Here is a 24,667-nt window from a genome sequence, read left to right as displayed (position 1 = left end):
GCTGATAGTAATACTAGAAATGACAGATTCCTTCTTCATAATTTCAGAAATCATAGCACCTCTGTAGAGGACCAGTAAGAAAATGAAAATAAAATTCACTACATAGTTAGCTGTAATCCAAGGTTATTATTAAAACAAAAACAAAAAACAATCCTTGCTTTAGGTATTAAATACATCGAGGAGAATTAAGGGAAGTAAGAAGAATTTTTTTGCATCTATTATGCCATATTAGGATCCCCATCTCATCGAGGGAAAAACTGTATCCTCCAGTGAACATGGTATCAATCTTCTTTACCCTGTGGGACACAATTCTTATCTGTTTTTCCCCTTCCTCCCCAATAAATATACCTCTTATTTTTGTGTTGATTTTTTTTCTGTAATAAAGAGAATTCTGAATCTTCAAGTGTTCAGATGCATAAATAAAATTGAATTCTCATTCATATATTAATGAATTTGGCCACCTAGAACAGAACAGATGGCCACAGGATTTCTATTCTTCTTCCTCTCCTCATTTGAGGTTCCATTTCAGGATTGATGGAAAACGAAAAGAACAGAGTTGGTTTCAATCAAGCTGACTTCCTTCCTATCACTTTGTTTTTTATCCTCTTAGTCTACTGGTTGCCATAAGATATTGTCCAGAGACCCTCTAATGCAAAACATTCAGAAATGCCTTTCCAAATATTGATCTGTATACGTACCAAGTAGCTCATTTGCATGACCCGATTTCTGGACAAAAGGACATTAAGTAGAGATGGAATGTGGGTCCTTCCATCCATTTCACTGTCAGACATCCCAGAATTCTTTGCACCAGCGGCAGTGGTTTCATTGCCAGAACTTGCTGACCAAGGAACCATAGATCTTGTCCCGCGACAGTATTTATAATGTATGGCAATAACTGAAGTATCCCTGAATCATTGTCTTGACTTTGTAAACATTGTGAAATTTTTGGCTAGCAGAAAAAAACCACTGAAAGTAAAATTTCTTCCTTTCTAACTAATTTTCATCGTCATACTTCTAGGTTCCCTGGAGGCTGGTCTAGTTTAATGCTTTTGAAAACACTCCATCTATTATTAATTATATACCTTTTTATATTTCATCCTTCGCATATGGACCCTTCAGCCTCTTTCTCATAAAAGCACTCAATTTTCCGTTTGTAATGCCCCACCCCAGGATTTCTAAGTGATGTACAAATCACTGCTAACTGGTATAACAATGTCGGCATTCACCGAGCACAATTCAAGACTGCAATTCTACCACTACCAAATTCCACCTTTCCAATTTAATCCCAACTCCCTAGCTGATTTAGGAGTGTATTTTCCTGGGAAGAGGCTAGGTCAGGGAAGGAGATTATATGCACAACTACTCTAAGAAGAAGTTGGCATTTTCCAAGAGTGGGAGGAGGCGTTTCGAGCTCTGATTTTGTATTTAAGCCCCAGTCTCCAAACAGCACACAACTCTACACAGAGTCAGAAGACTTACAGCTTTACTCTAGAGTTAAGCAATATTTTCTAGTTCACCCCATAACCCCAGAGGGATTAATCCTTTTCTAAGCCATAATGGTTATTCGCTCACTTACTGCTTATTTCTAGTGCGAGCATAATCCTCTTTCAAGCACACAGCTTCCCACTTGGACTGCTCAGATCCGCCAGCCCAGGCAGAGATCTTCAGCTCTCCTCCCTCCTCCCAGCCAGGAATCCCTGTGTTCTATCTATGCACTTTTGTCAAGCCCAAAAAGCAACTCCATAGCTTCTGCGTGGCCTTTCCCATTAGCCAAAGGACAGAGCTAGAAGGAGAAAGCAAGCTAACCTCTCCACTGCCCAAGCATGAAGGAGGCAGGGCTTCTGTGGGAGGAGAAGCCAGAGGGTAGTCACTTCCTGTGCCCCTCCCACCTCCCCCTGGCAGGCAGGGGCTCTGAGGTTTTCAACTGAGGCAGTAAGTTCAGGCCCTCTCCACCTCAGCCTTAGCACCGTGCCTGCTAAGGCTGCCTGGTCGGTTCTGTGCACTGCTCACCTACATGCAGCTGAGAAGAGAGCGTCAGTGTTTGAGCTAAAATGGTGAGGACTTTGAGGTGGGAGAAGTGAGGGAAGAGAAGCCCTCACTCCTTACGAGAAGCTTTCAGCTCGGGAGAAGCGTCCAATGTCAAACCCTAAATGCAGTATGTCCCATCTTCCCCACACCATTCTGAATCACTTCTGAGTAACTGCAAGGAGATCTACTTAGTTCTTTGTTAGTGCTGATAACTTTTTTTTTTTTTTTTTTTTTAATACCACTGAATCAGATCTAGAGGTTTCTCAAGAATATTGACTAACTGGTAACCTTTCTTCTCTGCCGACCTTCCACTATCTTTCATTAACCCTTTTTACCTCCTGCTTCTCACCCCTTCGTTCTCTCCTCCACAAAAGTAGAACAGAAAGGTGGGTTTACTCATTTGAATGAAATAAACCATAAAACTTAGAAACTGTATAGGAAAACAATACCTGATCACAGATTTGGAATGTATTATATAAGAAAATTTTGCAAGTAAGTAACAACAAAACAAAACAAAACAACAAAATCTGATGAGATAAGGTCCTGAAAAAATGAAACTCCCTATGTTCATTTTAGAACAGGAGTTTATTAAAAAGTAAGAGTTTGAACTGAAAGACACTAGTTGTATATAAATCAAATTAAATGATTCTTCATTCTTACTAAGAATGGAATATATGAAAGAAATTTTCAAAAGGAAAAGAAACACATTATTTAGTTAGTTGCACAAATTAGCCTCAGTTGCAATTTTTGCCTAACTACAGAACAATAACGTAAATAAATACAAAGGTGAAAGATTATGTATAAAAATGCAAACCGGTGCCAGCTACTGTGGAAAATATTATGGAGATTCCCCCAAAAGTTAAAAATAGAATTCCCCTATGATCTAGCAATTGCACTGCTAGATATTTACCCAAAGGATACAAAAACACTGATTTGAAGGGATATATACACCCTGATGTTTATAGCAGCATTATCAACAATAGCTAAATTATGGAAAGAGCCCAAATGTCCATCAACTGATGAATGGATACAGAAGATGTGGTATATATGTATGTGGATATATATATATATATATATATATATATATATATATATATGAAATCTTGCCATTTGCAATGATGTGGATGGAGCTAGAGAGTATTTTGCCAAGCAAAGTCGGAGAAAGACACATACCATACAATTTCACTCATATGTGGAATTTAAGAAACAAAAAAAATGAGCATGGGGGAGAAAAAGTGAGAGAGGCAAACCAAGAAACAGACTCTTAACTATAGAGAACAAACTGAGGGTTATCAGAGGGGAAGGGGATAGGGGCCGGGTTAACAGGTGATGGGGATTAAAGAGGGCACGTGTGATGAGCACCAGGTGTTGTATGGAGGGGCTGAATCACTAAATTGTACACCTGAAACTAATATTATTACACTGTATGTTAACTAACTGGAATTTAAATTTTAAAAATTACATATAAATATTAAAAAATATTTTTACTATTATTGATTTAATGATGAATAGTAGACCTGAATTTAGTAAAAACAAATGTTACACGAAGAGTATACCATAGAGACAAAAGAAACAAAGACTTCCGTACTCTTTTTGTGCTTGTCAGTATTCAATTCTTATCTTCTTATCTTCCTTGTCGTCCATCCCTTCTTCTCCACCACCTTCTTCCCACAGCCTGCATTTTAAAAGATGACTTTCTCACATCTCCTTTCCCCTAAAGACATTTGTTTAATTTATCTCTTCACTGTCAAACTTGAAAGAGTGGTCTATGCTTCCTAGCAGGCTCCTTCCTTTCTCTTCACTTTTAAGGCAATTACAATCAGTTTGCAATTTCCTGTAATTGTATTCACAGTCGCCAATGGACTTCTAATTATCAGATTCTCTAGCAGTCCAGTTTTAGAGGTAATAGCGTGAATTAGCCCCCAAAGTAATTTGTGATTGACCACAGGTGTCAAGATGAATGTAAATATTGCATCTTTCTGTGGTGAAGTTTGCATTATTTTAAAAAGCCTCTCTGCTGTTATTTACACTAATACAGCTATTAAATGGTGTTGCCACCAACTGAATAGAGTCTTGGTGAGAAGGAGGAGGATTGGGAGAAGAGATAATGTGCTGAAAAGATATGTGCTGAGTTTGTGATGTTTTTGGAACGTTCATCTGAGTGGAAAGATCCAGTTGGTCTTTTGGATATAAGCGTCTAAATCTCAGAAGAGAGGTAAGAGCAGGCAGGGCATAAAGATTTCAGGGGATATCTAAAATTGCAGGAGCAGGTGAGCTCATTAAAAAAGAAAACAAAAGAGATAAGGACTAACTCCAGCAGGAGTTATTGTTACTGGAGAATTGTTACTTTTAAAGAATGGGCCAAAGAAAAGAACCCATTGAAGGAGGCTGAATACGGGTGGTTTTATGTGTAAGAGGAGAACCAGGAGGACTGCAGTCATAGAAAAAGGAGCCCTCAACAGTGTCAAATGCTGATGAAAGGTTAAGTAAGAAGGTACCCTGCAAACTTCCATTGTGTTGGGCATGCTGGCAGCCATCAAAGACCTTACGAAGAGAATTACTGGAACCAAAATTAGAGTAATTTATGGACTACCCTGGTACTAAGGGAGTAAAGATACTGAGAAAGGTCTTCTTTTCCCTTACAAAAGCTTGAATGAAAAGACAAAGAGGGAAACATGTATTAAGATGGCAGATCTCCTGTTAAGTGTTCTCCCACAGTTTAAAAAAAGGGTGGGAGGGAAGAGAGAACGGAATGAGGACAAATAGAGGGGAAGAATACTGGGAAAATTGTAGTCCTCCCCAACCCCCACCCCACTGGCTTGTGTAAAGGTCCTGAATACTTTTATAGTTCATGAGGCAACTGGTGAAGAAAGTGAAACTGGAGATGCCAGAGAATGAGGGGGTAGAATTCATGAGGCAAGAAAGTGAGAACAAAAGCCTTTTGGAGAAAAACTGCATGCTTCTCTTTGAAAATTTACAATTATAGGATATTTATTTATAGAAGAAAAATCTGTAAGGATATGTACCAAATATTAAAAGCACTTTTCTCTGGGAAATGGAATTATGCATGATTTATGTGTTCTCTTTATACTTGGGAGTACTCTTTGAAATAAGAATGAATTTCTTTCATAATAAAAAAGAAAATAAAGTGTGATTGCTTGGGAGATCCATAAAATTGCCATAGAAAAGACCCATATAAGTCTCCTTTGCAGAAAAATGACTGGGTCAGGACTTTACCCTTTCTTTATTACGTTTCTGCAGGAATAAAAACTTGTTTTTAAAAAAATGTGGAGATTCATGCAACAATTATTTCTTCTGTCCCTTGTGGCAAGTGTCGTAGTACAATTATGTGAATGTTTTGTTTATTGCATTTAATATGTCTCTTTCCTCTTGACTCTCCTTTATAATATTAAGCTTCTCAATTCTTTGACATCATTTGAGTCCCATGTCCCTTCTTCTTCTTCTTTATTTTTTTAAAGATCCACAATGTCAGCAGAGCCACAAACACTACTGCTTTGGGAGCCAAAGAAACAATGAAAAGAGAAAACAGGAAATTAGGGAGAAGGAGGTGTTTCTTCCCAAATGCCTGGAATTAGAGCTTGAGAGAGTTTCACTCTACTTAGGACATAAACCTGGACAGACTTCTACATTAAAGGGATAATTTTTCGATCTTTTATTTGTCTTATATATAGAGGAAATCAACTTTCTGAAGGAAAATTGTCATCATTACAGAGAATTATTTGCAGAGGTGCTTGTCTTTCCACCAAGGTTTCTTTAATTTAATTTATTTATTTTTTAAAAGATTTTATTTATTTATTTGACAGTCAGAGATCACAAGTAGGCAGAGAGGCAGGCAGAGAAAGGGGGAGGGAAGCAGGCTCCCTGCTGAGCAGAGAGCCCAATGTGGGACTCTATCCCAGGACCCTGGCCAAAGGCAGAGGCTTAACCCACTGAGCCACCCAGCCACCCCAAATTTAATTTAATTTAATTTTAAAACTCAGAAAGCAAAACCATTGGTTCAATAAGCTTCCAAAATAAGAACACTGAAAGTTCTGGATTTGTTGTTCCCCTACAGTGAATTTTGTTGCTTTCATTTGAAAAGCAAATCAGTGAACTCCATTTCTAGCATGAAGTGCTAGTGATAGGTCCTGTCACCAGGATTACGGAAGAGGATTACTGATTAAGGGCTGGTGTTTTTATAGTTCTGTCAAAAGCAAGTGATCAAACAATTCAACTTTTTGGAGGGACAGATCCATGGTAGGATAGGCAATTCCAGTTGCTATTAATCATCACGTCCTCAATTTCATATCCCTTGATCACCAATGTTTTCTGCAAACAAGTTCACTTTACTCCGGGCTACATAGAAAGTATTCACCTCTGAAACATGCAACAAAAGTAGCAAGCCTCAACTAGGCTAGGAAGGTTAATGCCTTCTCAGAAAAGGTTACATATGGTCTGAGGAACAGTGCTTGGGTGGTTTATTGAGATTAAGTAGGCAGAAAACAAAAACTAAGCTTGAAATTTCAGTTATGTCAGATTCAGCAATGTTCCACATTATTTTGAGGACAATAAATAAACTCTTCTTAAATGGCCCCCTCCCCCCGAGTCTCCAAACCAAATAAAACCATATTCAAAGAAAAAACAAAACATGATGTTCTTCACAGGAAAATTCTGAGTTCAATTCTTTCATTTTGAAATTCTTATCTCTACAAAAATAGATATTTTTTCATTTTCTCTACACTTGGTTTTTAAATGTATGTATGTAGTGGTATGTAGTACGCAATGACTGATAAACAAAAATTGTTTTCTAGGGTGCCTGGGTGGCTCAGTTGGTTAAGCATCTGCCTTCAACTCAGGATCTCAGGGTCCTGGGATCGAGCCCCACATTGCGCTCCAGCCCCACATTGGGCTCCCTGCTCAGGCAGGAGTCTGCTTCTCCCTCTCTCTCTCTGCCAAGTAAATAAATAAAATATTTTTTAAAAAATATTTTATTTATTTACTTGGCAGAGAGAGATATCACAAGCAGGCAGAGAGACAGGCAGAGAGAGAGAAAAGGAAACAGTTTCCCTGCTGAGCAGAGAGCCTGATGCGGGACTTGATCCCAGGACCCTGAGATCATGACCTGAGCCAAAGGCAGAGGCTTTAACCACTGAGCCACCCAGGCACCCAATACATAAAATCTTAAAAAAATTGTTTTCTGCCCACTAAAGGCAATGTCTGAAGAGCGACATATTTTAATCTACTAGATTTCTTGGCATTATGTAGTCTTGGTACTATTTCCAGAGCAAGGTGAATTTAGCAAGCCGTCCCAGTTGACGTTTTTACCTATCGTCACTCAAGCAGTGGGACGGGAGTGGTTGCAGGTCTAAGATAGGTAAAGAAGCTGAGAGAACTGACGTTAGTTTGGATCCCTGAATGGCAAATGAATTCTACTATCACTTTAAAAAATTTATCTCTCTCCCTTCTCCCCCACAAAGAAAAAGAATAAAAGGGCAAACTATAGGTTCTATATCTTGCCCCTTGGGAAAAAAAAGAAATAATCTAAAACTGAAACTATTACTTGATGTTCTGCTTCTGATCCCTGTTGACATGATTTCCTATTTTTATATGCGTTGGCCTTAGTGGATGGGGATGGAACTGTATTATCCTATCTCAAACACAGCTGTGCTTATCATTGGCCTCTCCAGTGGCTCCTTTTCTCTCTCACTGGTAGTCAGCACACCTGGCCTACACCTGCCACTGACTTCTTTTATATCAAGTGATCAGAGCATGATGATTTTATGTCCTTGTGAAAGAAAACAACGACCTTATTTTAATAAAAATAAAGAGCCTCCAGTTGCTTCTATAAGCTTTCTGTCCCCCAACCATGTTATACCTCTATTGTCATCCATTCTCTAAATGTGCACATTGTTTTGTCACTTTGACACATGTTCAAGAAAAATTTGTTTATGAGATTTTGTTTCCAAGAACAGTCAGTCCAAAGTTTGTGCTTTGGCTATAAAATCCACGCAAAAAGTTCAAAACTGTTTCCCCAGTAAGCTGCATCTATGTGACTGACTGACTTATAGCCAGCTTTTCTGTTATGGCTCAAATGAATTTTGAGAATCTTTTTCCGTGTGGATCTCCACACAGACATGAGAGACGTGACAGTTTAGAATAAATCCCTTCTGTTCCTGAAAACGACATTTCCTAGAGGCATAGCCATTACCTTCACCTCGGGGCTCTTTCTCAGGGCCCTGATAACATGAGGAATCCTAAATCAACATCACAATTCTCATCATTTCTCTATCAATCTCCATGTGCCTTCTTTAATTCATCCCTTTTCTCCAGTGGCTTATAAATACACTGATGACAACATTACAAATACGACGTGGCACTCCCTAGAGGGTGGGCAGGTCTGAGGTTCCTATCTATTTTCTTCATGGATAAAAGCTTCTGGGTAACTACTCACTGAGGGAGCTCTTCTAAGTCACAGGGACAAGAAAGATTTGGGGCCACAGACAGCACTTTTATTCAATGGACGTGAAAAGTGAAAAGATTAAAACAACAGAGTCTAAAGGACATGGCTAATTGCATACCCTACTTTATGACAAACATCAAGTAACACCTAGGTTGATACAGAAAGTGTTACTACTAATTAGGGGGAAAATACAACAGTTTATAATTAGAGGCAAACTTCAAATAATTTCATTTATATAAAGCACTGTGACCAAACACATGAATTCAAATATTCTGTGAATTTTTGGCTAAAGTAAAAAGGGGTTTAATTCCTAGAAATTATATATCTGGGCCATGAAGGCAAAATTTATTTGTGAAGATGCATAGTGGTTTAGGCATAGTAGATGCATAGTAGATTATGTTCGACATTCAAGTACTTGAGTTTGTTAAGGCAAAATTATATTAGTTTGGAACAATGGCTGCTTCATGTTGGTGCATGATCATCATTTTAGCACTAGGGAAGCTAGACTCACTGAGTACGGTCATGTGTTACTATTACAGAAAAAGTAATAGGTCGTGGATTACTTCTGACATTTTTACCAAATTTGATATTTCCATTACTGGAAAAAAGAAGCACAAATGTATTTGAATACACACGGTATCTTGGCACTTTGGTGATTATTATAGGAAATTCTCTATGACTTTATTGGCTGATAAGAAAGAAGCAGTCTTTTAAAAAAGAACAATTATAAAAACTCTCTTCTTAAGTGATCAGATAAGGGATATGGGAAGCTCCTTTTCATTTACTTATTTATTTATTTTTGGGGGAAGCTTCTTGAATATGTTTTTATTTTTATATAGCATGAGTATGAAGTATGTTCATTTTATTCTTGTGCCTTAAACATTTCATGCATTTTGTAGTTTACAAAACACTGGAAGAGAAGGGCTGATGTATGTGTGTGGGCTTGGGGAACAGGGGCCCAGAAGAGTGAGGAGGAGGAAGTACAGAAGAGGTAAGACCAACGAGATGGTGGGGCCTTCTAACATCTGAGGGGAGGCTGGTGGGGCGAGAACAGATCTGGGGCTTGGGAGAGTAATGTCAGATGAGGCTAGAGAGGAAGGGGGAGTCTTAAAACAATCACATCTTTATATTCAAGGCAATGAGCTGCCATTGCAGGATTTTAAGCAGGAGAGGGACTTATCAAATCTGCTTTAGGAAACCCCCCTGGTTACAGGGTGAGAAATGGAATGGAGGAAGGAAGACAGCAGACAAGGAGAGCAACTGGGGGTTACTGAAGTGGTTGGTGGGTGACAGGCATGGAGCCTGTTTAAATGTAAGTCGAAATAGCTGATCACACCCTGTTTTATTAAGACATGGTAATTCATCAAACTGTATCATGAGATTCCTTCTTCATCACTGGTTACTGTAAGTAATACAAGCATCCATATTTTCTGTAGTCAGGAATTAAATGAGCAGCAAATGGGCCTACAGCTGACACACTCTAGGCACTCATGTAACTTGGTAATATGTAAAATCATTTTAGGAAAAATTTGATGAAACAACAACAAAAAAAGCTTTTGAGAGATACAGAGATGGATTGATAGGTAGAGACCAGATATAATGTACTTTGAATGAATTAGGAAAACATTTTGTACCCAGCAGAGGATACGTATTTTTGCATTCTGTAAAGTCCTAAAGCAATATCTAAACTTTACTTGTTTCTTGTTATTGGACAAAAACAAAGAGAGTCTGTTTAAAAAAAATACAATGTGAAATTGTTCAGTGCTGCAGAACATCTAAAAGGGCTTATTGTGATTTTTGACATCTTGATGCAAACCTAAGAACTGAACCTCCCAGGGAATAATAAAACATTGAAAAGATGTATACTTACTCAAGTGTATTTGGGATATCATCAAGCTTAATGTGTTTTTAAAAGAATTGAAATGGCATATTTAGAACTTGGTCTAAAAAAAAAAAAAACAGTTGCTACCATTGCAATTCACTTGTTTCTAACTTGTCAGAGGATAAAACTTTATAATTGGGGAAAGCTGGAGTAAGGTAAGGTAGGGTAAGGAAGAATCAACCACAACATTTATCTTCTTGCTCAAAGTCTAGAGATTCTTGCTACTTAACGAGACATTATTTTGTTTTGCTATTCAAAATAATTTCATGCAAATATTGAAGATATTCAGCTACAGGTAAGCAAACATCAGAGCTACAGACTGAACTTCTTTCTTCAAAACTGTAGCATCCCAGTGAGTATAGAGGACGGCCGAAAGTCTTCTTCCAGTTTTAATCTTTTCATTTTCCATTTTTTCCTCTTCAGGAATCAAACCTCAAATATCAGATGCTTCTATTATGGAGGTCATCACAAAATTTTAAAGACAATGAGAAAGACTTCTTGAACAAAGAGCTGAGAAATTTTAGTGATGAAAAGACTGAAACTCACTCATATCGACTTGATTGAAAGCACTCTAAGGGTGCCTTTGAAGACTCATCTTACAATCTCAGATTAATGCCCCAAAGTGAATAATACATTGATAATATATTCCTGAGAGACAGAAGAATGACTGATGCTAAATGATTAAATACATCTTTGGAAGTAGATATACACTTTAATAAAGAGTCTTTAAAAACTCCTGCAATCTTAAAAAAAACAAAACAAAAAACCCACAACTTTTGCACTCTCGTAAAACTGTCGGGGGTAGGTGAATGTGAGAGGTTTAAAGAGAAAGGAAGCAAAGCTTTCATGAGGAAGAGCTCAACTGCCATGGATAGTATATTGTCCCAAATGGAACAAGCTTTTTAAAGTTATAAAAACATCTTCTCCTTAAAAGAAATGCTAAAAAAAATTATTTTTAAAGTACAGAGGTGTGCCTATCACATTGTTGGTGCTCAGTAAATATTTAATGAAATACTTTCACTTTGTTGCAAAAGAAAAAAAGATTAATTGTTCCCATTACTTCTAACCCTTCTTAATCTCTCTAGTTGATGTCATTCCTACAAAAGTTTACACACCTATACATATGTAAGTATATGTATAAATATGTTTCATATATACATACTTATGTATTTTAATGACATAAATATAATTGTAGTACAAATACCAAACTACTCTTTTTACTCAACAGTATATTGTAAATATCTTTTCATGTTAACACACACATCCATATCTACTTCATATTAACAGTTTTTAATTAATAAAATTTAAGAAATCCTGGAAACCATTAGAATGAAGAATGCATTTAACACTTAAGAGAAAATAACACATAAGGACTGTCCATAGAACCCTGATGGTTCCTGAGATCCTTTCAGGTGGTCTGTGAAGTCAAAACTATTTTCTAATAGTACTAACACATTATTTACCTTTTTGCTATGTTGACATTTGTATTGATGGTGCAACAGCAGCAACAGTGGGTAAAACCATTAGCACCTTAGCATGAATCAAGATGGTTGAACCAAACTGTACGAGTTGGGAACAGGACTGGCCATATAAAAATAACTGTAATATTATTTTTACTTAAAAATGATGGACTGATAAACTATGCTTACACAAACTTAGGAACCTGACATTTTTTTTCCTTGAAAATAAATGAAGAGAGATTTTCATTTCAAGGAAAACAACCAACAATATTTGTTGCCAAAATGCAGATTTTCCATGAAAGCTAGAGTTTTGAAAAACACATCTGCCACGGTCAGCTTGATAATTTCTCAATAGTTAAAGATGTTTCTGAGGAGAGCAGTGATATATATGAAGTATTTTTTGATACTGTATAATGAAGTATGGCAACATTTGAAGATATGGAGAACTCAGTGAACCAATATTTTCCAAATGACCAATGCATGGCATGTTATTAAAACTATGCATGAGTTAAAGATCCACTCAAAATGTAAGGAAAACTGTGGATATTAATGTAAAAAATATACAAAGTTCACTGATATCACTTCAGATTCTACACTGCTACTACACTTTAAGAAATATCACCTGTTAAGTTTTGGTATAGAACAAAATAATACCCACAAGTGTTTGGAAAGGCTATGAAAATACTCCTTCCTTTCCTACCTGTATATTTTTATGAAGATAGATTTTTCTTCTAATATTTCAACCAAAAAGAAAAAAACTGTGACAGATTAGGTGTAGGAACAGGTATGAGAGTTCAATTTTCTTCTATTAAGCTCTTCTATCAAAGATACTTGCAAAAATGTAAAATAATGTCAAATTTCTCACTAAAATTTCTAGTTGTTTTGAAAAGAGAATTTTTACCAAAAATGTTATTGGTGTTAGTATGTAATATGTTTTATTGCTGTTTTTAAAAGATTAATAAATATATGGTTAAATTTTTTTTAGTTTTCTTTTCTAGCACAGTAAGTGCCAAATGGGGTCATAATCCACATAAACAAAATTTTCCTTAATACTTTTTAAAGAATACAGAATATAACCACTGTTATATTAGAAAGACTATAAATTTGTTCTGAGGTGGTAGAACACTCTGCCCTTCGAAAATTAGTTTTTATTCTCCTTGTCAAAGCCAATTTATTTCTTTTCAATTCTGGTGGAAAATTCCATAACAGACCATGTCAAAAATTATCCAATTAGTCTTATGACTAATTTCATTGTGTGTTACTTAGTATATATCTGGGTTATATTTAATGATTATAATTTTGGGGTTTACAAATACTTAACATAGCTTATAGCCTTTACTTTTCTTTGGCCATTCCATGAAGGTAGGTCTTATTCTCCTTAAAGCTGAGGAGATGGATAATGAGAGACAAAAAGGGCTTTGTCCATCTAGAAAGTGCTAGAACACAGAATCAAATTAGGTCTGCTGACCTTATGTTCCTCTGCTCTTTTTGCATCTTTGGAGGGAAAAAAAAAAAACCTCTGGTTATCATCAGCATAGACTATGCACGTTAGCTCTTGTACATTAGAAAGAAGGGCTGGATATTTTGAGTTTGGTCAAGGTTCTTAACTCCTCCCAGCCAAGGCATGTGCAATAGAGTTTTAAACATATTAGACGCTGTTCTTTTTATTTTTCCCCCTTAGCATGGCAGTGTAACCCTGCACAAAGCCAGAGTAGCTTGAGTTTCACCCAACTCTTAGGTCAAATATGAAAGGGCTCAATCAATAAGACAGAAATAGGTGAATGACATACAAAAAAACTCTAGAACAATTGCAGGCCTGAACAACAGAACAGTTTCCAAGTCAGAAGCTAGAGGTCATTCTATATATGCTGCTGACCTATACCTCAACTTAGCATTCATATTTAGAGGTGACCAGATAGGTCAGTGTATCCCTTTTCTGCTTACCAAGACTGGTCTAAACCAGACAACATTCCATTTCATGGCTTCTTCCCTATCCCCATCTCAGGCTGCTGGAGCCACATGATAAGACTTGAGAATCCAGGCAAGTTCATCCAATCTTAGTTTTAAAACCCATTCTCTCTGTTTTCCTAGTTTTGGTCCTGTTGGCTCCAGACCTGGAGCTCCTCCCTACCAACTTCCTTCAGAAAGATGCACCATTTAGATGCATTATTTAGTATTTCTCTGTGGTCTTTCTGCCCAACCTCAGTCCCATTTTGATCGTACACAAGGCAAAACTGCTTCTTAGCCCTACTGGCAGATGCAGGAAGATTCAGCACTAAAGGGCTAAAAAGAAGTCCCACAGGATGAAAGCATGAGTGAGACTTTCTGGTGGTTCCTGTAGAACTCTTCAACTACCTGATGTTCAGGACAATGCTGGTCAGATGTGGCTGGGTATGGACATACAAGATGAGCCAGATTCTGGCGGTTAAGGGATGTAAGAATTTCTGGAAAAAGTAGTTCATTAGCAGAGAAATGTTAATGTATTAATTTATCTGTCTTTGCACATTGATCCTAACCACAGTACATGCACATATTGATACCAAATAAGAATAATGATTGTAACAGCTGGCAATTATAGGAACAATATCATAACTTTTTTCTGTATAAATACGACTTCATGCAACAATAATAAAATGATAATGACTCATTAAGAATTTCAATTTGTTATATAAATTTACCTTGGGGAAGATGGTTTGCTATTCATTAGAATTAAGACTTTATATATGTTATCTCATTTAATTCTCATAATACCATGAGTTTGTTTATATTATCTTAGTTTTCAAGTGAGGAAATGGAAAGTCCTAAAGGTTCAGGACTTTTTTATAGGGTCATGTCCAAAGTCACAGGACCTGTAAGTAGCAGAGCACAATTAGAACATCAGATTTTCTGATCAATCCTAAGGGTTTGATTCTTTTTAGCTCAGCCCCCTGTCTCCAGCATATTTCCATGTGACTGACAGCTGGGAAGATATAAGGCAAAAATGCATATTTGATTAAGTAGAAAAAGCAAAAATTTAAGAAAAGTCAACATCTTTTTAGTGCATTTTTTAGACAAAAATCCAACTCAAAGACATGTGCTGAAGAGGTAAAAGGTGTGTCCCTGAGGTCACATTGCTTGGGTTAAAGCCACATCTACCATGTACTAACTGTATAGCTTTGTGCAAGTTATGTAACTTTTCTATGCCTAAGTTTTCTCATTTGAGAACAATAACAGAACTTATCTCCTTGAGTTGTTGAGGGAAAAAATTAATACATATAAAGTGCTGAGAACAGTGCTTGACACATTTAATACACTCTGTAAATATTGGCTATTATTAGCTGTTATCTTTCTCTCCCTCCTCTTCTTCCTTCCCTCCTCCCCTTTTCTTCTCTCCCTCCCTCCTTTTCTTCCTTCCCTCTTCTAACAGGTTGAGTTGACAGTCTATAAGCCACGAAGCAATCTTTCTAGCAAGATGGCAAGACTCACCAAAGATGTCTCAGAAACTCAATCTTGAGGTTAAAAAGAAATTTTTTTTTGACTGGGATTTAAAAATAGAACCTGGTGAGAAGCAATTCTTGCTGTGTCAACTTTTAGAAGGCTGTACTGAGAAAACCCAGCAGAGCTTTATTTTAAGAAGACCCTGAATGGCTTAGCTGCAGTTCATGGGCACATCAAAACATCCCCTTGACGATAGGCTTTCCTGTGAACCTAAAACCAAGCAACATGAAGAGTTCTGGCCTGACCAACCTCCCCTCCCTTACAAAAAGCCGACTATACTGAACTCAGGTGCTGCTGTCAAGTAACTGGAGCAGAACCCCGGCAGCGAGCCTTCGTTGCTAACCCTTTTCAAGTTCATCTCTTTGTTAAATCTACTTTTAATAAAAACTGGATTTTTTTATAGTATGTTTCAGGGATGGTGCAAAATATTAAGGATACAGAGGAAGCATGCCTACCAATGCTGGATTTGGAAAGTAGGTAGAGAAAGACTTTTGGTCTTGTCAACATTTGGGTCCTAGCCTTGTATTTACTACCTTTTTTTTCCCCTAGAGGGCTTATCACAACTCTTTTGACCTTTGTTTCCATTTTCAAAGTCTGGGTTTGTACCAGATGATCTTTAATGTTGTTAATTCATTCTATGATTTCTTTTTAAACTATTGTGAAGTCAGTTAATTAGTAATGATGATTAAGAAAGGACAACTGTTAATTAAAGAAAGAATCTAAGCCTATAAAATATGACATTAATTCAAATACTGAGGAGGACTTAGTGCCTTCTCCAAGCTGCTATTCATTTCTATCAAAATCAATTTTTCCTAGCCAATTGAAAGTGCCACAAGAAGCACAAGTCCCCGTTCTGAAGCAACAGATAGAAGTAGTTGAAACTGGAAGTGAAAATATGTTTCTCCAGGAAGAATATGTTGGGGCTCAATTGTCTTTATGTGTACGTGTAAACGACTGCTCAGAAAAACTAATTAGGACATAAGGTATAGAATTCACTGAAGGGAGTGAAAAGTGGAGACACAAATGTATTTAGGAGCTGAATCACAGGTAATAAGCCTGAATGAAGATATCAGCAAAAAGTGCCATGGCCTGGCAAGTTGGTATTTATGTAGTAATTAACTTGGGTATATATTCTTTATGCTATTTTAGGAGGTTCTTTATTGAAAAATCAGTAAAACACCATTTTCAAGATAAAACTTTAAAAGGCAAGTACACGAAGAATGGGGGATGGACTTAGAATGCTTTTTCTGGCATTTGTCTTGGAATTGACTAAATTCACTGACTTTTTTTTTTTTTTTTTTTTTTTGCACAGGCCTCCAAGGAAACCAGTAGAACATAGTGGTAAGGATAAATTTGAGAACTGCTGCCTGGCTCTATCCACTATATGCAGCCAGGGACTGTAGCTCATGCTTGCCTTGTCTGTCTAACAAGCACAGATGTTGTTTCTGATACAGAGCAGGTACTCAGTAACTATTCGAAGTTAATTATGTGATTGATAAGGACCAGCATTCTCCGATTCCCAGCTTAGGTAGTACTGTTGCATTGGTGAAACCAACGGAATTAATCTAGACCAACTTGTCTTTCTAGGTCTCTCTTCTCTTTTCCACCATTGTACTAAAAGTTAAACTTTCAAAAAAATGCATTTGAATTTTTAAAATCACATTGAACAGTTATACTAATTTGTATGCTAATATTAATATTAAAGATGAAACAACTGAATTACACAGAAAGGTGAAATGTTCAAAACCAAAATTAATAAAAAGAAGATAATATATGTCCTTAAGAACATATCCCATAATATTTTCCTTTGGGTTCATAAATTCAACTAAGAAAGGTACCCCCTTCTGCCCTCACCTCACAGTTTCTTCCTTTTATTTATCAAGTTCCTAATATGTCTGAGTCATGGTGCAACACTCAGGAGACACAGAAATGAATTAGACCAGTACCCTATCCTCTGCAATCTCACTATCTAGATAAAACTATTTCCAAAAATTTCCCATTTCACTGTATTGTCAAGAGATTTTCAGCAGTCATTACAGAATTATTTCTTGTGGCTATAATCTTTTAAAATGCAACCAAATCAATTTAAAATATGTTGTGCTTGGCATTATAACAATGTAAAATTTAAAATACACTTTAAATTTCTGTAATATTTAGACCTATACACCACATATTTCAATAACACATCAGTGTTTATAAAACTCTTTAAATCATCTGTTTAATATTTATTGAACATTTAGTCATTTTGTCCTAATGATAACCCTTCGAAATCATAATAATAACTAACATTACTGGGTATTTATGATGGGCCAGGCCATTCTAAGTGTTTTACATATATTTACTCATCTAGTTCTCACTATAACCATATGAGAACTTTATTACCTTCATTGTACAGATGAGGAAACTGAGAGGAGAAGTTAAGTAGCTTTCCCAAGGAAGAGCCAGGGTTTGAGTCTACACAAATGCCAAGACCCCACTCCCAGAGATTCTGATACAATTGGTCTATAGTGGACTTCAGGGTCAGTATTACTTCAAAAAGATAATCATTCGATTCCAATGTGCAGCTAAAGGTCGAAAACTACTTGAGTAAAGCCAGTGTCCCTAAGTAAGCAGTGATTTATAATCTGAATAATTGCATTTCTGACTAATGTAAGAAATGATTAAATTTAGGGCAATCTAGATCAGTCCTTAGACCCCATGAAATCCAAGAGTCTACTGTATTAAGGAATTGGCTGAATTACATAGGGCAGATTTATTAGTGTCTGCAGCGGAGAAGTAAAGCACTGGGACAAAGTGAGCTCATGGCCCATTAGCCTGAGTCTGTAAACTCAGCTACTCCCTGTATTACAGCAGTTCAGCAAAATACAAACTGATACACTGAAATCACTTTTGACACAAATGTCTAAATCTGGGGCTGTGTAGTTAAAAGATTTCCCTCATCTGTTGCACCATAAGGTATAAGGGTCAAGTATAATCCTCACCGTAGGCCTGATTGAGGTAAAGCTAAATGAAGTCAGCTGGATAGAAAACTGGAGCTTGGAAACTTAGGTAGAATGCCAAACAAAACCTGACTGTGTGGCAGGATAAAGTTCAGAGAGCACACAGAAAAGTAGATATCATCAGGAAAAACCCATGGGACAAGTGAATAGGCAAGATTATGGAATCAGGATTCAGATATGGGGCAGCCAAGATTTCTTGGGACTAAAGTGATTCTTACCTGTTTCCTATTTGAAGAACTGTGGCCCGCTTTCAAAAGCTTGCCTTTGCTAACTTTAAAACTTAGTGGTTTTACCTTTGGGGCCAATAGGTTTATTTATTTTAAATTTATGATAGAGTGAGAGAGTTTACTTTAATTACACATCACAGTAGAGTACTTGGACAGACCAATGTACCCTAGACCAGTTTAGTCCACAGAGGCCTAAGTGGTATTTTTGGATTTTTTTTTTTGTCTTGAGCTATGTGGATGAACTTACTACACATCAGAGTGATTGAGCTCTGGCAAACTGAGTTTAAGGTAGCCATGATTTTTGAGATATGGCTTCCAATTTAATTATTAAATGACAACCAGAGCTACCATTTTTCCTCAGGCCATCACACATTCTATAAATGAGGTGTCCCTCATACCACAAAATTTTATAAATATTTTGAACTTTTAATCCCCACTATTCTACTATTCTAACAAGATGGCACCTTGTTATGAATAATTAATCAAGGATCTTCATATAAAAACAATTTTTACATAGTCATCCTAGCATGAAAATTCAGTATTTTGGGTCTGGCATAATAAATGTATTCTTTAGAAAATCTTAGAAAGCATAGATACTTTATAGATTACATAAATAATTACCACAATCTAGTAGGAGAGCATGATAACACCTTAAGTGGGACTTTCTCCACTAATCATTTGCTGCTTTAAACAGAGCTGGTATATTTTCAAAGATTTTGGATCATGGAAATGATTCATGGGGAACAGTGACTTTTCCGGTAATAGTGACCTTGACTATGGAAAACATTCCATGATATTATTTGTAAAAAAAAAAAAAAAAAAAAAAGAAAAAGAAAAAGAAAAGTAGTCACCTTAAAAGAATGCCATAAAATAATCAAAATTTACACGTTTTTCACATGTACATTTCAACCCTAATGATAAAAATGTGACTCATGAATCATTATAAAAGGTGCCTTGAAGTTAAGAGTATGTTTTTGGATATTATAAAATCACATTTTGTTTGCCACTTTTTGATCAAACTCTTACCATGTATTTCCCAACATTCACATGGAGGACAGCTACTATAGTATTAACTATGGCTTAATTAAGCTAAAAATTACATATAGGTGCTTTGGATAGAGCTTTATTATTTTTTTTAAGATTTTATTTATTTATTTGACAGAGAGATAGAGAGCCCGAGTAGGCAGAGTGACAGACCTCCACTGAGCAGAGAACCCGATGCGGGGCTCAATCCCAGGACCCTGGGATCATGACCCAAGCCGAAGGCAGAGGCTTTAACCCACTGAGCCACCCAGGCACCCCTTTTGTTTTTATTTAAATTCCAGTTAGTTAGCATGCAGTTTAATATTAGTTTCAGGCATATAATTTAGTGATTCAACACTTACATACAATGGTTCTCACCATAACAGGTACACTCCTTAAACCCCATCACCTATCACCCATTGTGTTGCTACAGACAGTCAATATCATTTGACCTTGTGCCAGTTACTTAATGCACTTGAACCTTAGTTTTCTTATATGTAAAATGACTGGATCAGATGAGATTATTTCCAACGTCTTCCAGCTTCAGCAGTCCATGTGTCTATGCTTATAAAAGAATGTTTCTTTGGCAATAGCACCTAGTAATTTCATATAGATACTATTTTCAATCCTTTTCAATAGAGAAAAGATCTTGGCCCATATTTTACTTCAATATATTCCCTACATTTTAAAATAACATTAAACTCTTTTTTATTCCATTAGTTTCTATTTCTCATCATATGCTGTCATTATGATACTATCTAAGCTGTTGATTGTTAGTACCAATAATTTATTGAGTGTCTACCTCATCTCAGGAATTCTGTTCAGCACTTTACTTACATCATTTCATTTAATTTTAACAACCTCCTAGGACTTTCATAATACTTCCTTTATTAATGAGAAAACAGAGGTAAAGGTACTGGGTCCATTTCCATGAGCTTACTCGGTTAGTTTCAAAGCTGAAATGTAAACCCATTTGTTTCAATCCTGTTTTATGGCCTATTTTTCAGTCAACTTGTTTGTTTTCTTATTGTTGAGTTTTCAGAGTTCTTCGTATCTCTGGATAACCGTCCTCTATCAGATGAGTTTTTTGCAAATATTTTCTCCCAGTATGTTGTTTTAGTCTCTTGACTTTATCTTTTGCAGTTCTTAATTTAAATGAAATCCAGCTTATCAATTGTTTCTGATATTGCCCATTTTCTACTGAGTTCTTTGATAGACACTTAAGTGATAAAAAAGGGATTATAGTATATATACAATTTTGTAACTTGCTTTTTAATTTAATATACTAATGAACTTCCTTCCTATAAATATGTGTGTTTTCACAATGTCATTTTCAATAGCTGGGCAGTGTTACATAGTTTAACATTAATCGTGCATATTTTAAGTTTTTATTAAATTTTATTGCTGTTATTGTTCATAAAATAAGGCTTCAAACCATGATCTTGTAGCTAAACTTAGGCGCAAATTCTTTGGATGGTGGTCGGTAAATAACATTTGTTCATTTATTTTTTATTATGTTTTCAAGCAATGATATGTGAACTTGATTTCAAAATATTAATGTTTTGGGGCACCTGGGTGGCTCAGTGGGTTAAGCCTCTGCCTTTGACTCAGGTCATGATCTCAGGGTCTTGGGATCAAGCCCTGCATCGGGCTCTCTGCTCAGCGGGGAGCCTGCTTCCTCCTCTCTCTCTGCCTGCCTTTCTGCCTACTTGTGATCTCTCTCTCTGTCAAATAAATAAATAAAATATTTTAAAGATATTAATATTTTAATAATTTTAAATTAAGTATTTTAAGCATATGTTATATAGCATATACATAAATGCTTGGGCATAAATGCTTTAATGGTTTTATAGCATACGTACTATTTTTATATTCCAGTCTTTATTTTCTTGCCTACTCCTCCTGGTTCCCAATATATTATCACTCTACCCATTTCATGCAAAGTAACAATATAATATATATTTTCTTTATTTCAACCACAGTCATAGTCAAATACCCAAATTTATAGGTAAATACATTTAATTATATACGTATATACATTAGTTGGGATTGTCATTGCTTTATGATTGCCATTGTTTTATGAATATGTGATATTGTACTTCTTTCTTGGTGTCTTGTTTTCTTCTTACATAAATATCTCATAAACAATCACCTCAATCAACCTTCATAGCTCTATGTCACTCTTTTTTAATGCTTGTGTATTATTCTAGGCATGGATGCCCCAGGACTTTTTCAGTCTTTTTTTAAATGGGCATTCGTTTGGTTTCCTTTCTCCCCCAAATCTGAACAATGCTGTAATTATCCTTGTGCATTTTTTCTTAAGTCTGGTTGTTTTTCTGTGGGACAGAATCCTCGGAGTGGGATTGCTGAATAGAGAAATACACATACTTTTGATTTTAAAATAGATATTGTTTTAAATTTTTTTCCTTGGACTGGTGGATATAAAGTGATATCTTTCATTGCATTTCCCTATTAGTTTATTTGAACATGTTTTCATATTTGTTGCCCATTTGAAGCCTTTCCCCTAGAAAAGTCCCACTTGCATCCTTTGCGCAGTTTTTAATTGGGTTTTTGGTCTGTTTACTGGCAATTTGTGAGAACTTTTTGCACAGTATGGCTACTGAGCTTTTGTTGCAACTGTGTTGCAAATACAATTTTTCCAAACTGCTGCTGTCTCTCAATATGATCTTTCTTTGGTGCATATTCTTATTTTTTTCAAAAAAAATTTACATTAGTTTCAACTGCTGAAAGTCAGCTCCCCTAGAATTGTGGAGAGACCACCTAACAAAGTATTTACAAGAGAAGACTGAGATAGCAGTAAACATAATGAAACTCTTCCTTTCAGAAAAGTTTCACAAGTATAGTCAATACTCTTGCTAAGTCAGAGAACAATTGCAATAGATATATAGAATGTCCCACAGGGATCTAAATTATCTTATATTTTCGTAGCATGTTAAATCTGGAAGGGATCCTAAATATTATTTTTGGATAAATCTTCATTCATTTCACAGGCCAGGAAACAATGATAAATGAGACCAAAGAGTTTCCCTTTTCAAACACAGAGAAGAGTGATATAAATCTAATCCATTCTGGGTTATTAATGGAGATGTAAACTGAAACAATTCAGGTGAGAGTTTGGGGCCTGGCTTCAAATGCCCTATTGAGACTTCTCTAAATAAAGCCTGAAATCTTAGCAGCTCTGTAAACAAGTTGATTCAGAAAACTGTCTCCAAAGGGAGCTTAGCTCATTCTATTCTACCATGCAAAACACAGAAAACATCTATGTCTTAATCCATTATTAGAACGATCTGTACTATGCCCCATGCTTATCTGTTTTTGAATAAGGAGTATATTAGGTTTTTTAAAGGACTGTCCTATTTCTGTGGCTCAGACAGTACACTAAAAACAAAAAACAAAAGCAAATTAAAAAAAAAAAAACTGCCATACATTTTTATACCAAACTCCAGTGAGCCAAGATATAATTACTTGATCAAATTTATATTATTGATATTTTAATCCTTTAAATAAAGTGCCCAAGCTTATATAAGCTGGAAAACTACACGTTTGCATCTTTATTATTAGAAAGGTTTAAAAAAATATAAACTTCAATAAAAATACAAACTTTTCATATATGAAAGCTCCAGAGTCCTCAACGCTTTGATTCAAGTTTAGTTATGATATAACCATTTTTTTCTATTTGGAAGATATTTTTACATATTTTATATAGAAGTGTTGTGAACTTAACCTACAAGTTTTTAAGAACAAAAGGCAACTAAATAATTACATCTTACCTAATGCTCCTTAAAACACTACTTTGGCTCTCTTTGATTACCAAAGTGATATTATAAGAGAAATTGAATTTCTTCAAGTCTAATACAAATCTGTTGTACAAATAAGCAAAGAAGGCACAATCATGATTTGAATTTACAAATAAGGAATTGTGGTAATGCTCTAGTGAGTGCCTGTGACCACTCTCTTATCCCCAACAATATCTCCCTTGACTAATCTATACAGGGAATCTAATATTTTTCTCTTCATCTGACAATTTCAGTTATGAGGAGAGAGTGCTATTTGAAATAGCCTTTCTAATTTGAAGGCAGTATTATTTGAATAGTAGGAGTTTAGAAAGGTCATCCTGTAATTTATTTATTTTTTTGTTCTTAAACTGAATAAACCAGCTTGGCTGGAAAAATTGAATCCTGAACAGATTACTAGTAAGGTTCCTACGGTCCTGAAATTTGACGTTTATAGAGATCTCTGTTCTAGCTGTGTAGATGGCCAAATTTAGTAAAAGCATTTTAGATTACATCATCACAGTTTTATATGCACAATAGGCAAGACAAATTCATCTTTCAGTTATTAAGAATATTTACGACATGGTAACCTTTTGGTAAAATTTGGAAATAAGATAGAAAGGAGACTCAAACTGCATGTAAAACTTTTCGTCAAGCTGAGGGAACTTTATCTTGTTCACATAACATTGAAATAATATTCAAAACAACTGGTATATTAATATGAATGAAATGCTATCAGTTCTATACGGGGACCCAAACACATACCAGACAAAATGAAATGGAAACTTGCTACAGAGCTGTCTAACTAGATGCATCAGAACTGCCTAGATTTTTGTAAAAAAAAAAAAAAAATGACATTCCTAGGCTCCACCCAAGATACACTGAAGTCAAATCCCTTGGGATGGGGCCCAGGGAATTGTGCTTTCGAAAGCACTCTGGATGGATTCAAGTTTGAACAACACTTACTTGGACAAAGCAGAACATCTAGTGGACTTTGATCTGATTCACTCTATAAGAACATGAATAAAAGAAATGCAAAATATGGACTAGAATTACTTAAAATTTAAGATTTTCATATGAATCTGACTAGTGAAAATCTACTTAACATTTTTTGTAAATTCAGGATCTAGAACACATTAAAGTAACTTTATGAAATCTGCCAAAAGTTTTTTTTTTTTTTTATTTTAGGGAGGGAGAGGTGAGGGGAGGGGCTGAGACAATTTTTTTTTTTTTTTTAATTGGGCTATTCATACATACTGGTTTTTCCCATTTCCTTCTTTCTTTCTTTTTTTTTTTTTTTTTTTTTTTTTTTTTTTT

General features: G+C 35.8%; 1 protein-coding gene across 8 annotated transcripts in view; it reads right to left on the bottom strand.

Annotated features, from left to right (window-relative positions):
- The window catches only part of PEX5L (peroxisomal biogenesis factor 5 like), a 226,426-nt gene that overhangs the window by 169,253 nt on the left and 32,506 nt on the right, over positions 1–24,667 (bottom strand). For 3 of the 8 annotated variants that reach the window (XM_059391480.1, XM_059391482.1, XM_059391481.1), the window contains exon 1: positions 699–1,806. The exons of the other annotated variants lie outside the window; for them this stretch is intronic. In XM_059391480.1, the coding sequence (XP_059247463.1) occupies positions 699–854 (156 nt within the window). In that variant the 5' untranslated portion in view covers positions 855–1,806. Of the gene's footprint in view, positions 1–698; positions 1,807–24,667 lie in introns of those variants that run through there. 8 annotated transcript variants of the gene reach the window in all.

Source organism: Mustela nigripes, chromosome 2, assembly GCF_022355385.1.
Source record: "Mustela nigripes isolate SB6536 chromosome 2, MUSNIG.SB6536, whole genome shotgun sequence".
NCBI lineage: Eukaryota > Metazoa > Chordata > Mammalia > Carnivora > Mustelidae > Mustela > Mustela nigripes.
This window is presented reverse-complemented; position numbering and strand designations above follow the sequence as displayed.